The 14,419-nt window shown below is 38.9% G+C and overlaps 3 protein-coding genes across 6 annotated transcripts in view; 1 reads left to right on the top strand and 2 right to left on the bottom strand.

Moving 5' to 3' along the window:
* The window catches only part of LOC122995274 (E3 ubiquitin-protein ligase RNF43), an 88,970-nt gene extending 84,889 nt beyond the window's left edge, over positions 1 to 4,081 (bottom strand). For 2 of the 3 annotated variants that reach the window (XM_044370357.1, XM_044370358.1), the window contains exon 1: positions 2,123 to 4,080. In XM_044370357.1, the coding sequence (XP_044226292.1) occupies positions 2,123 to 2,344 (222 nt within the window). In that variant the 5' untranslated portion in view covers positions 2,345 to 4,080. Of the gene's footprint in view, positions 1 to 2,122 lie in introns of all 3 variants that reach the window. The other variant, XM_044370359.1, reaches the window with a different exon arrangement.
* Positions 4,082 to 4,216: 135 nt separating this feature from the next.
* hsf5 (heat shock transcription factor family member 5) lies at positions 4,217 to 7,141 on the bottom strand (the record flags this gene model as incomplete). Its single annotated transcript, XM_044371129.1, has 6 exons — positions 4,217 to 4,882; positions 5,009 to 5,125; positions 5,259 to 5,642; positions 5,807 to 5,898; positions 6,134 to 6,454; positions 6,787 to 7,141. Coding segments are annotated over 5 exons (1,233 nt in total), but the record flags the coding sequence as incomplete, so codon positions are not given.
* On the top strand, positions 7,107 to 14,095 carry supt4h1 (SPT4 homolog, DSIF elongation factor subunit). 2 transcript variants are annotated; one of them, XM_044370361.1, is made up of 5 exons: positions 7,107 to 7,301; positions 12,739 to 12,845; positions 12,935 to 12,990; positions 13,522 to 13,575; positions 13,762 to 14,095. In XM_044370361.1, exons 1-5 carry the CDS (start codon positions 7,149 to 7,151, stop codon positions 13,827 to 13,829), a joined length of 438 nt encoding a protein of 145 aa, XP_044226296.1. In that variant the 5' UTR covers positions 7,107 to 7,148; the 3' UTR covers positions 13,830 to 14,095. The 2 variants fall into 2 exon arrangements, with proteins under 2 accessions (XP_044226296.1, XP_044226297.1); XM_044370362.1 differs by lacking the exon at positions 7,107 to 7,301 and adding an exon at positions 11,655 to 11,874.
* The last annotated feature ends 324 nt before the right edge of the window (positions 14,096 to 14,419 follow it).

Raw genomic sequence — 14,419 nt, 5'->3', positions numbered from 1 at the left:
GACAGGAACATAAAGCGGGACCATAAAGCAGCCTGCAGAGGCAATGAGGACCTGTTGGAACAGGCCTAAGCTGCAACAAAGAGCATCCTGCTGCATAACACCACCTCTGTGCACTGTGGGAACAGCCTGAGAAGACAGAGTCTGACAAAACTATACCTTCCAAGCCTTGGATCGAACCACAATCAAAGATCTGACTTGGGAAATAAGAAAACAGTCATGTTTTTGTAGAAAAAAGTAGCATAGTGAGTCTTCACCTGAAATCACTTCTACAACCTTTATCAAGCTTTGTCTTCCACACGCCACTGTGCCTTAATGTGCACAGTATGTTGCTGAAGCTCTAAGCTGAGATCTGGTGACTGGAGGTTACTATCTTTTCATGAACGTACACACTCTTTATCTGACTGCTTTACTCTCCAGCAGATTTATATTTTGGCCCACAGATCTTTCCAAAAAACTGTGCGAGGTTTTATGAGGAAAAAATAAAGAAAGCTGGAAATCCCAGAAAGCTGGAAGTGTCTTTGATCTCAGAAGTACTGTGATAAGCATCCATAACATGTTGTCAACATGCCACACAGACACATTAAAGTCAAATCAGTTTTAACTGGAGAGGAAAAGGAGTGATGGCGATGGCTAATACTGGGCTTTTCTCTGTGGAGAAGCCATGTAAATCCTTATCAATTACAGCAAACTGCAGCATCTGGCTTGCCATTCACAAAACCTCCCACACCTGGTGAGTGAAGAGAGACAAGATCCTACAGTGCCTCATATCTGTCGTCCCGTTTCTTTGGAGACGGTAAATAAATTGACACAGCCGAGCTTTATGGCCCAGGAACCTTAATCCACTCCTGAATCCTAAATATGCACACTGAATAGACCACATACTTTACATTTGCAAGGCATGGGCATGCTTCTTTCTAAATGGCAAAAAAAGAAAAACACTTTTGCTTAAATTATAGGTTTGCATGGGTCCAAACATGATTTGCTGTGCTGTTTAACAGTCTTCCATCACACCTTGGTATTAAAAATGTTGGAAGAACATTAGCTGTCATAAATAGTTAAATGCAGAACAAAGCTGTCATCTTAGAAAAGCAACACCTTTAAAAAGGTTGGCAACCTCAACCAAACCCCTGTTTTTCAGGGATAGGTAAAAGTAGATTGAATGCAAACTAACCTCAATAACAGTTGTATGTCATCACTATTGTTAAAGGAATTTAGATGTTCTGTCATCACATGCTGAGCTCTGAGCGTGACATTGTGAGCAGCTCTTGGAAAGATACAGCGCACTGTAACCCTTGGTCACTACAGTATTTTGATGGTGTATAGCAACGAGTGCAGGTGTCAACATCATTTGCTTCATCAGAAAGTGGACACTGTGTAAACTATGTTTTAGGTTAAAAAAACAGGTGGGGCCAACATTCACTCCTCAGAAGGATTGGTGCACTGAAAGACAAGAGGGTGTGCTTTGAAAAGTAATTTCCAAATTAATGCTTTTTACATGGACCTCTTTTAATATATGGGCTTTGATTGTTGGATTATTACTCTGCAGTTGACATAATCCATCAGAGATGATGATAGAGATAAGCCCAGTGGGTGACTTGAGGGAGTTTCAAAGCGTTTCAATACTTTTTTGATACTGTACTGTAGGACAGCGTATACATTTAGCAAAAGATTAGTCTCCCAATGATCACCTGTCCACTTGTTCAGATAGTAGAACAGCAGAACATCTACTTCAATAAAATTGTTAAATGGAAGGATCACCTGAGACAAAATGGCATAAGAGCAACAGGTCAATGTAAATGTATATCAGGGCACAAAGGATGCCAAGTGATAGACTGTCCTTCAAATATAAGACAAGCATGGAAGAGCAAATATTCCCACGTATCCACCCTGCTTAAGTGCCTTTGAACAAGACCTATAACAGCTTTTCATTTGGCAGGTAGAGAGTTTGGGCCCCGTGAAGCAGCTGAACAACTCTGACAACAGGTGCCCAGCAGCACCCCTGTAACTCTACCCAGTGGAAAAAACTCAAAGTATTCCTCTTTTTAATATGTTTGGGGGTAAATGATAAGTGGGGATGTTTGGTGTGGGCACACAATGTAGACATTCTTTTCAGACACCTTACCTGCATTAGTTTTCCCTCCGCGTTGCCGGCACTACCTCCCACGAACACCCCTTCCAGGGTGATGGGCTTCCGCGTCGGCTCCTGCTTCAGCAGTGTCACCATGATGACCGCTCGGAGGGCCGGCCGCTCGGACTCCAGGCCCGGCTGGCCCAGCACCACCTGCAGGGCCGCCATGAGCAGCCACGGCCAGAGCCCGGCCAGGCGCCGCTGGGGGACGGTCATGGCCTCGGCTGCAGCGGCGGTGCCCGGCCGCACATGGTGGACTTTCAAAGCAGGCAAGCACCGCACACAGACAAAACGGAGAAAATATTTATATATATATATACACGTCCCACTTCTTCTTTGTGCCTCGACGACTACAGCGAAACGGATACAATCCAAACTTTTAAAGCTGGAGGACTGCCATCGTAACTCACGCGTGAATGTCCCAATACTTCCATTCAGCACCAGAGTTAATATTCAAGCTCGACACGCTACAGAAATACATATCACTCAGTGCCCCACATGGAGCCAAGCGCTTCGTCACAGAAAACTGTGTCTCCAGAGATTAAAAAAAAGCTATAATGAGCTTTTATCCAGTGTCATTAATGTGGGTGGCGAAACATTGTATGCACAAATACACCATGAAGACACGTTGTGTTGTGTTAGAGCTTGAAGTGTGCATTGGCTTCGCATAGCCTGCTCATCAGGAGACAGACAACATAATGTCCTCATTTGTAACGTGTTTGCGTTATAGGTGGGCTGTTGTATTCTCTCCCAGCAGGGCAGGTCCTGGCAACAGTGTATCGATCTTCATCCGCAACTGAACAACTAATAGTATTACAGTGTACACCAGTCACTGTACCTAACAATCACATTTTGAGAGCAAACGCGAGTTGGCAAAGATAGCACGTCCTGTGGGCGCCACATTTTCTGGATAAATCCACATAAAACGCAGAGGAGCGACGACTTGAACTTCAAAGGCTGGGTTACAGGTTGCCGCCGGAAAGTTATACGGCATGTTGACAGATCATGCAGGGTGCCAAAAAGTGGGGTAATATTTTTTTTTTCAGTTGCGATAATAATCCTCGAAGAAGTTGTTCAATTCAGGATAGAGCTCTATCTAATTATTAAGAGAACCAAATGGACCGTTGCTTCCTGCGCGTATAACTCCGTAATTAAACAGGGTCCGAAACCAAAGCGATTTCTGTATCAGCTCCATCAACTTATTTTCTATAGTCGGTCCTCATTTAAACCTACACGCTGAGAAGAAAAAAAAGGCATTCCCCGAGTTCAGTGTCTCCGCTGCACTATGAGAAATTGGATACGATCCTCCTGAGAACACCGAGGGAAAATGAATCGTTTGTCAAACTCATCAGCGAGTGCAGAGTAGAAACACTACAAAAAGTACGGAATGAGAGTGGTCCAAACTCCTTGTGATCCCCATTTAAAGTTGATAAACAGGAGAGACACCGTGTACAGTTAGGACACTGTCCCAGAAGTCTACCTCCCGGACTCTCTCTCGCTCCCCTGGGATCTCATTGACAGGCTCTACCTGCTCACTGTCCGCTGCCTTCACGTGCCGGCGGAGATTGAGATGATTTTGAAACAGCGCAAATGAACGACCAAAAAGGACCTAATGTGTTTAGAGAAAGGGGGTTATTTGTCACTTGCCACGTTTCAGCGAGGGGGAAGCTGTTTAAACTTAATTGTATTACAGGTGAATTATGGAATTATAATAGACCTACTATCAGAAATGTGATGTAAAAGTTACAAATAGCATTTACTCTGTTTTCAGTCACATTCACTTTAATAATAAACATTCATCAAATTTTAATTTTATTGCTTGCTTCGTTTTGTCCACCTAAAGTCCCTTAACTGTCACAGAAGAGAAAAAAAAGTTATAGTAATGTTAGTGGGGTTTCCGAGTAGCACGTGAAGGCAGCATTAGACGCTGAGGGCGGAGCAGCTTCAGAGCAGCGGCGCAGATAAAAACCGAGTGAGTGGCTCCCTCTAGTGTTACAGAGTCTATAAAACCATGCAGACGTACTGTAAATGCTGCAATGTCGACCACAAGCGATGAAATACACATAAACAAATCTTCCAGCTGCATTCTCGAATCGATATTACATTTTAATGACTATACACATATACTTTTACACACATGCCTTTAAAAATGTCTGTTACATATTTTAAAAAACACTACATGCTGGAGGCAATGCAGTGAAAAATAGAAGGCTTGGGAAATACAACCACCACTGAGTCACTATCACAAAACAAACAATCACAAGTAGACTAAAATAACTATATTTTCATAAATAATTTAATATATATGGTGTATCTATGTATTACATCGCTTTGTTACAACTTGCCTCGACAAACACTTAGAATAAATTAGTTAGAATAAGTTAGTTAGAATAAATTGTCAGTCAAAAATGTGCATATTAAAATAAAGTGCATATTAAAAAAATCTGCATATTAAAATAAAATGCATATTACATTTTTTTTTACATGCACTATGGTACAAGTCATTCTTATTCTTGGAGAATCAAAAATATCATTCAAATTAATGTATTTTCCAAAGTCACTAACAATAAGGAAAGATACCACTATAGAAAGGTACAAGCTACTACTACTTTTGCAGTAGTTGTACAATTAGATTTCAATTAAAATACAGCAACAAATGAAGTGGAGAATTAAGTCTGGTCAAAGTGAGAACATGACATCCTGTAGTGAATCAAGACTCCCTGTCACATGCCAATCAAATCAATAAGTTGAGATCTAAAACAAAAAAAATACAACCAACTGTCAGTAAACCTGCTGCAAATATACATTCCATTTTCAAATTCCTTTCCTTCCACTAGTTTTATTGTGAATGTGCTCCCTAAATGTTCAATAATCTCTTACCTACACATGTGGTGTACTTCCCGTGCAGCTGCTGTTTTAAGGAGGGCTGGAATCCCCAAGAGTTTGGCTAGACTCCACACCTACGACCTCACTGTCCTTTGCATCATCACTGGTGACCTTGCCAGGAGACCACAACAAATAATGCAATGTGTTTCTGCTAAGCTGTTACACATTCTCTAATAAATATCTATTAATATACACACTGAATATTTCTTTTTGACTTCGGGAAATCTACAATACAGAAGCTTACCTCCAATATGACATCTTCAGGCATTTGCTCAGGTACTGAAACCACAGATCCTTCCTGCTGTTCACAAGTGACTAGGTTAATGTTGCCTGACACAGCCATTATAATGGGTCCGGGACATGAAGGGTCGGCTTTCCTGGTACTGCCAGGGTTGTCATTCTGTGGGGATGCCTGCGGTGTGGTGTTACTGGTGTTGAATGACACAGTGCCTGGCTTCTCTGGGGTCACAACTCTAACCAGGCAGTTATTGGGAGTTTGCATCACCTCGTCGGCAATCTGGAAAATTGTGTCCAAGTTTACGTCACATTTCTTCATCTCAAGGTTTTCCTTATACTGCAAATCCTGGTTCTGGTCCCCATGACACAGATTATTCACAGGATAGCCTGCCTAAAACAGTGCAAGAAAAATATGTTTTAGAAATAGTGCATGTTAACAATCCTCACATTCTTTGATGAATCACAGAATAATTGTGAACAGAGTCATTGATGACATGATTTTCAACTTGTGAAATCAGTTTGCATGACTAAGTGAATAGACACCACTTTACCTACCTGGTAATAACTGTGGAAAGGGGATTGCCCTGTTTGAAGGCCACTAGCTTTCATATGTGATGCCACAAGGTTTGGATGGTAGCACTGGCAACCTTCAAGAGCAGGGACAAGAGATTATATTTTAGGTTATAAAATGCAGGGTTTTGGTCCTGCTCCCACTGCAGTTAATACCAAAATTTAGCCATTCATAATTAATAAACAACATTTATTCAACATACAAATCCTTAAAAGTACATTTTAGTACATAATAGCTTAAGTACATTTTTCAACTGAAATTCAGTTTAAGCAAAGTGACAATACATCTAGGTTAACTGATATCATGCTCACCTGGGGAAAAGTAGCCAGGCTGATATTGTGCGTTATGAACATTAAAACTGGAGAAATTGTGGTTGCCATGGTTTGCACGAGCCAGTAAACCCTGTTGAATATGCAAAGCATTGGGGCTGGAGGCTACTCCAGTGTAGTGGTGGCTTAAAGGAACCGCTATGCCTTTGTCTGTAGCAAAGACAGAAGGAGGAAGACCTGCACCATGACCCCTTATCAGGTAACGTGGTGGAACTGGGGTTCCATTGTGTGCTGTAATGGACTGAGCTTTGTTTGGATAGTAAGGATGAGTTGATTCCTTGTGGTCAAGCAGTGAAGAACTGCCTACAGAAACAGAAAAAAAAGCAAACTACCGGTTAAGACAGTGATAACTGAAATTTAAAGCACTGGACTGTGTAATTAAAACTGCAATTCGATGTTTGGTTCAGAAGAAAAGTCAGAAAACGTTTAGTGATTTCAAAGTGTGGTTTGAGGACCCTTTCCAGTCCTTGAAAGGTTTCATTTTACAGTGTTATTCACTGTACCACAATAGGGAAACTTGTGTTTCCACTAACCACAGCTGCTTCCCCACTGAAAGACAGCCATGAGAAGGCATCCAGTGATGTGATATATTTTTGGATATCCGTGCCATGAAAAAGTTGAGATGACGCACTTACTTCTTTTAATATTTTTATCTCTTCCATCATCACCCCCACTAAGTCGCTGGTATCGACTCGGGGGACGACAATTCACATTCAGACCAGCTTGTAGCTTGGCCTTATTGTCGACGGTGAGTCTCCTCAGATTCAAAAGAAGTTCAGGGTGGTTTCGCTTAAAGTTTGGGTTGAAAAAATGATGATGCGTTCCAGTGATCACATTGGTTGGAGCTGTGTTGGCTGGGTCGGCTTTCCTGAAGCCGTACAGGTTGAGCTGACGGACAAAGCTTGAGAAGTTGGTCGTTTTGAAGGCGTCCGCGTTGTCCGAGGTGATGCTGCCGGGAGACAGAATCTGTTTCTCGAAGAGCTGCTGATCAATAATAATGACCTCACCGCTGCTGTCCCAGCAGATGGCTCTGTTGGCCGGGTTGTTCACCAAACGCCACAGTTTGGCAGGAAAGTTGTTAGGGTTAATGCAGTCAGGGAGTAAACTATCAGCAGCATCCATGCCTTTGTCTGTGGTACTGGAAACAGAGGTAGAGTTAACCTCATCTGAATATCAGGCCAACTGTCAACAGTTAATGCTAACGTCAGCTACGTTAGCTGCTAATAACACTTTTATTACCAGTTTCATTGTACCGTTAAAAAAGTTAAATAATGCTAAGTAGTGGATAATTTAGAAATTGCGTTACAAATCGTAAAGAAAATCCCCACCGAGGTGACACAACAACGTTCTTAAAACGTCTAATGTTAACGACTTAAAAATGTAACATTATAACGTTAGCGGTTAAATTGCTAAAAGACCCGAAAATGCTAGTGGTACTCCGCTAGCATTAGCGCTAGTCCGTCAGCTCACCAATGAACTGCTCAGTATGTCAAACTGTTTTTGCCACAGTACCGTTGGTTGAGGTTGTATTGTGTTGTCTGGTATTTTTAGGTCATTCTGCATCGATAACAAACACTTAATTAGCCGCTGGATAATCGTACCTGGTTCGCCCAAAAACGACCTTCTCCTGTTCTCAGAACCGTTAGAACTGTTGGAACTGTTAGGTTCCAACGGTTCATCTGATTCTGACTCTGGAGTCAACTGCCAGGTTCATCTGTCTGTCTGATGAAACTGTTTCTAACAAGCTTTTCATTTAAAAACACTCCATTACGAGTCTGTGGAAGTACTTTTGTGTCTTTATTATACAATCAAACAGAGTAGGTTTGCAACTAAAAAAGCAAAACTATCAACACTGCAATCAAAAAATTTACAAATCCAACAGTATTGTGTGCAAATCCACAAGTTTTGTTTGCAAATAAAAACATTTTTTCCGCCCTGCTCTGTCTTCTCCGTGGACTTCAAAATTCCCTCTCTTTTTCACTAACTGTGGATGTTGCCAAACTGTCACTCCAATCGAGACTGGCCAATAGCAACATGTCTTACAATCTTTCAGCGTAGGTCCCGCCCACAAGATTCAAAAGCAAAACTTTTGGATTTGCAAACAATAGTTTTGATTTGCATTTTAATCACAAATTTATTTAACTTACAATAATTTTTTTTTTGATTGCAGTGTCGATAATTTTGCTCTCAAATCTATTTTTTGATTGCAAACCTATTCAAAGTACCTCCATACAGGTCCTGCTTTCAAAATATTACGCTTGTAAAAGTATAGAAGTAATATCAGCAGCAAAATATACATAAAGTATCAAAAGTAAAAGTAGCTATCATGTAGAATGGTCCTTTTCAGAGGCTAATATTGCTGGATATTTACTGATGCCTTAACACAGGGCCATTTCTAGCTTTTTGCCCCCTGTACATGTAGCTGCATTGTTAACATCAAAATCAAAACAAACATGCCAATTATAAATAATGAACCAATAAAATTACTTAAAAAAATAAATTATAAATTTATGAACAAGAATAAACACAGAATTAAGTATTATAAAGTGACACCAGCAAGATCAAGATAAAAGTTTAAAAGTATTTTGCAAATCAGACAACTTAAGTATTATTTATAGGGCGTAATGAAACTGGCATAAAGATAAAGGTGTAAATGAACTATGAGCAAATAACAAATTACACACAATTATCATTATAAAGCTTAAAAGAGAAGGCTATCAATTATCATCATCATCACCCTCTTCAAAACTTTTGCTTCCTAGATTTTGCAGAAGCAAAATCATCAATGATGTCATCATAGGACAGCTGCTGGCCAATCTCATGATTGATACCGATTAATGCAAGGCCACTGAGGTGATCTTGAGCCATTGATAACCTCAGGAAAGTCTGAGGATGCTCGGTTACCAAGAGTCTCAATTTATATTCCAGGAGAGAAAATATGTTGGCGCACTGGGGTCCTCTAGTGGTAGCGGGGGCCCTATGCACATGCGTAGTCCGCATGGAGTAAGAAACAGCCTTGCATTAACATATAGTTAGCTAAATTGCAATTTAGTAGAGTGAACCACAGCAGACATTTTGATTTGTCAAAACAGGTGAAATTAATAACATTAATGATGGTAGCATTAGTGCTCTGGTGATGTGCACACTTACTGACATGACTTACTGGGAAAATAATGTAATGGAGTCATCATTAGTGTGATGAGTTACAACTGTGCTTTTCCTGCTTTGACAAGTCAAAATGTCTGCTGTGAAAACAATCTAATTTGAAAAGATGGACGAAGTTAAGTTTATGAGAAGGTGGTGATAATCTTTGTAAGGGTAAGTCAATAAGCAAAACAAAGTTTTCAAAATAAGTTACACAGTGCTTCACATTAAAAGCACCAAACAAGCATGATAGTAATGAGATTTATGTTTACAAAATAGAAAATAAAAGAAATAACATCAACAAAATCAATTTAACAGCAAGCATCAGTTTACAAAGGTAGTAGCAAAGGTAGAAATAACTTTTAATAAATGTACTGTTCATATTGATATTTAATCTAGATAGATTATAATCCCGGGACTGTGAGAAGGTTTGTTCCTCAGGTGACACCATTCACCTGTTAGGAACATGTGTGAAAGAGTGAGAAACTGTCACAAAGAACTGGTAATCTTCAGCTGATATTGAACTTGAGTAGAAATATAATTATCGCAGCCAAAATGTACTTAAAGTAAAGTAAAAGTAAACACATTGTTAAGTTTAAATGTATTTGGATAAAGTTGCTGTGCTGTATATAAACATAGTGTCAATCCAAACTAGAGCATTTTATTTAAAATAAACAGTGTCATGGATAAAACCACGACTGAAGTACAAAAACATAGTACAGCATGAATTTATAGTAGTGTTATGACTTGATAGTAGTCATTTGTCTTCACCCTCATAATCACATACAGTTTCCCAAGTTGTAAATCAAAACCAGACAGTCTGCAAAATGTCTATTTTTAACAGTTGCAATTTAAAAATGTGGTATACTATAAGACCAGAGCCAAATAATAGTTATAAATATTAAATAGATAATAAATAATACATATGAAATAAATAGCTGATTTAATGTAAATAGCAGTGACCTGGTTACAGTGATGAGTGATATAATAATGATATTAAGAATAATAATAATAAAACAAGAAAACAGACATTGTAAGAACAGTTCATTTAAAATGCATTCAGCTATTTTGTCAAAAACCAGAGAGAGGAAGACATAGAAAATTTAAATTTTAGTAAAAGTCAATGAATATAGATAAGTACAGAATAGCATCTTAAAGGAACGGTTCTCATTTTTTCTAAAGAATAATACCTGCTAGCTCATACATACATTGAAAACAGTTTTTACTTACTGTTAAAAAACACATATTAACCTTGAATATGCAGCTTCAGAAGCTTGGATTGATCAAATCAAGTGGGTTTCTTCAAAAGTTATGGTCTTTTTAGAACATATTCACTTTTTGTATTTGTTTGCTTGGATAGTGTTTATGTGCTGATTTGCAGTGGAGGCATAATAACAGAGTAGGAATGTGGTACTGAAATAAAACTTTGAATGACACCCACTTAATTTGTGTAACTCAGACTGCTGAAGGCTCTTATTATCTTCAGATAAACTTTGGAATATATTTTTACATAGAACAAGGACTGTGGATTTTGTCCCCCATCACTTACAGTACATTGGATCGTTAAGGGATCTCTCAACGAGCATTATGAAAAGGAAGAATGATTACCGCAGCCAAAACTGTTACATTGTTCATATGGACATCTGACTATTGTTTTAAGACAGGGAGCCATTGTACTGCCTAAACCTCAAAATGCTCAGATCTGATTGAACTTTATAGGCATGTGGTTATAATTCATCCATAGCCTGTATTTATTTTGAATTTGAACATTTATTATTTTTAGTAAAATCATAAAGTCTTCACTGGCCTGAATTAGGGCTGCAGCTAACAATTATTTTCATTATGGATTAATCTGTTATTTACTTGTCTAATTCTTTGATTGATTGGTCTATAAAATGTCATAAAATGGTAAAACATGCTGATGATTGTTTCTCAAAACTCAAGATGATGTCTTTAAATGTTTTGTTTTGTCCATAACCCAAAGATATTCAGTTTACTCTCATAGAGGACGAAAGAAACCAGAAAATATTCACATTTGAGAAGCTGGAATCGGAGAATTTGGACATTTTTTCCAAATGATTAATTGTTTATCAAAATAGTGGGTGATGAATTTAATAGTTAGCAACTAATCGATGAATCGACTAATCACTGCAGCTCTAGTCTGAATCCCTCAGACAGAGACAGTTGAAATACAGGCATGCATGACCAACAGTCGTTGTTTAGTTTAGACATAACAAGTTGACTGGACAAAGTGGAACACATAACCAGTTGGTGATTTATACAGAACAAGTCTGAAATAATCTCTGTAACCGAGCTCATTATTCTACATGATGGCAGGTCTAAAGATTTGTATACAGGCGCACTAGAGACGCCTCTGCGCTGGTCCTGTGTTTAGGTCCTCACAGGCAGTGACGTATTACTGCCATGATTACTGCTGGGGAAAATTCAAAACATTCATCTGTTAGATTTGTTTAGTATTTCTGTCTTATTTTCTAAAGAGGCTCAACACAATGGCATTGGAAACGGTCCCCAAAGACCTTCGCCATCTTCGAGCTTGTCTCCTTTGCTCTCTAGTGAAGGTAAACTGAAGAATATGAAGAAACAGTCGAGCTAGCTTCTCTGCTAGCGCCTAGCCGTGTTTTTTTTCTGTTGTGTCTCCAACTTGAACTGAAACTTTGGTTAATTATCGCTGTCATGACGACTTATAGTCACTGAATACCATCCAAACACTGGTGGAAGTATTTCTTTGCTTGTTTACAATGAGGCTGTTCACGTCTGAAACTGTTCATGTCGATCGAATATCTTCTGTACTACGACGCTGAAGTTAGCTTTGATATTTAGCAGCTGATGCTCCGTGTTTTCAGCACTTACATATATGAAAAAGTGTTAGACATCGTAGCAAAAGCCTTAGTGCTGTTTAAAACCTCTTTCAGATTTGTGAAACCTATATTTTGCTTATTAAAACTGAAAAAGAGCGATCTCACTGATATTTCTCCATCCAGACCACATTAGACCAGGTCCAAAAAACCACTAAACATAGATCTGTCAGTCTAATGTGGTCTGTGTGGGGGAGAAAGCAGTGAAACCACCCTTTTTCAGTTTTCACAAGCAAACTAAAGGTTTCACAAATCCAAAAGTGGATTTAAACAGTGTTGAGGTTTTTGCTACAGTGTTTAACACTCTTTCATCAGTGTAAATGGTGAAAAAACGGAGAATCAGCCGCTAAATATCATTATTTATGTTTCCCTTAACTTTTCCCTTAATCCTGAATTGGAAGCTAACAGGTATCTTTAATGTTAGAATAGAGGTCTGGCATAGTAGTTTTGGTGAAGTGAAACATTTGAAATACAACTATGTCTGTCTATCAGCGGTGGTTTTCATTTCTTGACTCTTTGTCCTGGCTTCATATGATCTATTACTAACTCTCATCATGTCCTCTTCAGACCATTGACCAGTTTGAATATGACGGCTGCGACAACTGTGAGTCGTACCTTCAGATGAAGGGGAACCGAGAGATGGTTTATGAATGCACAAGCTCCTCATTTGATGGGTAAATACTAATTTTAGCATTGTTTAATTAAACACTTTCACACCATTATTTCACCATTCTGTTTATAATAAAGTTCTGTGTGTTCACAGGGTGATAGCCATGATGAGTCCTGAGGACAGCTGGGTAGCTAAGTGGCAGAGAATAGGTAAGCAACGGGCACTGTAGTATAAGTTGTCACTGAGAAAGGTTTATTGAATGTATGCCTACACTTAAAGCTGCATCATCATTTTTTGACTACTAGGGAGCAGAGACACATAGCCCTGACATATTTACATAGTTATTACAGCTAACCTGTAAACATTAGCACACAGCAACATTATCAACCTGTCAGACTTGTGTTTATAGCCACCTGCTTCTCTACCAACTTCTGAGACATGTAAAGTCAGATGAAAGTTCTCTGTGGGTTCATCACTCAATATTATATCAATATCAACTCAATTTATATTCAGTTTCATCATTTGTCAATAGAAAAATAATGATTAATGGAGCTCATACGCTAGTACACCTCAGTGTTTTTGAAAACTATTTAATCATTTCTGTGTTTAAATACTATTAATATTGTTTGAATAATTTTTCCTTTTTTGGTTTACTCTATTCATGTCCTCTCTATATGTGGTCTCTGATGAAACATTGAAAAGTCAGCTTTGTTGTGTATATTTTGTGCTTTATCCTACAGGCAACTTCAAGCCAGGTGTATACGCAGTGTCAGTGACAGGCAGACTACCTCCAGGTACGCCGTATCTAACTGTACCGCTTCAACATGTAGCTCTTCTAATCACACACACACATAGAAAGTAAATGTTTGTCTGTTTCTTGATTGGAATTTATATTTCTATTACTTTTGTAGGTACCACTAACTTTGCACTGTAGCGTCACCTGCTGTTTACGTTGCTCATTTTCTTCTCTTCTCCTGCAGGTGTGGTGAGAGAGCTGAAAAGCAGAGGAGTGATCTACAAATCCAGAGATACAGCAGTAAAGACATAAACCTGACTGTTTCTAGTTTACATCATCTGATCAGTTACACCAGAGCGCTAGCTTCCTGCAGCACGGTGCAACTCCAGGAAGACGTAACAACAACGGGACTAAATTTGTATGTTTTATTTTCCACATGTCTGTGATGTCTTGTAGAACTGTCCTCCAACTGTTCATTTTTTGTTTTTTGTTGTGATTAGAAATATTAGCATGGGTGTATATAAGGAGGAAGTTGATATTATTTCTCTTAAGAACTGAGAAAAATAAAGGTCTTTTTTTAAAAAAATAAGAAATATGAGTATTGTCATAAAATCACTGTTTACTTTAGGTTTTGTGGAAGCTGCAACCACAGTAAGATCTGCTGATTCGTGGGCAGTGGACGGTGAACTACCAGGGAAATCAGTATGATCTGGGTTCTTCTGAGTGCAAAAATCATTACAGCACACTGGAAGTTCCCTGAGATGTTCCCATAGAAAAACAGTTCCCTGTAATTCCCCAAATAAACTATCTGTAACAAACAGGAAACGCATTGAGACCCACAGTGTGTACCGTGTGCACATTAAGGCCATGATGTATTTGCTCAATACAGCAAACTGCTGTAC

This window comes from Thunnus albacares, chromosome 13 (genome assembly GCF_914725855.1).
Source record: "Thunnus albacares chromosome 13, fThuAlb1.1, whole genome shotgun sequence".
Lineage (NCBI taxonomy): Eukaryota > Metazoa > Chordata > Actinopteri > Scombriformes > Scombridae > Thunnus > Thunnus albacares.
Note: the sequence above shows the minus strand (reverse complement) of the source record. Positions and strands in the feature narration are given on the sequence as shown.

Excerpts from the sequence above, each read along its gene's own strand:
- supt4h1 (XM_044370361.1), top strand. The coding sequence starts at position 7,149 with ATGACCTCACCGCTGCTGTCCCAGCAGATGGCTCTGTTGGCCGGGTTG. Across the intron at positions 12,991-13,521 it reads AGCTAAGTGGCAGAGAATAG|GCAACTTCAAGCCAGGTGTA; the intron begins GTAAGCAACGGG and ends TTTATCCTACAG. Across the intron at positions 13,576-13,761 it reads GACAGGCAGACTACCTCCAG|GTGTGGTGAGAGAGCTGAAA; the intron begins GTACGCCGTATC and ends CTTCTCCTGCAG.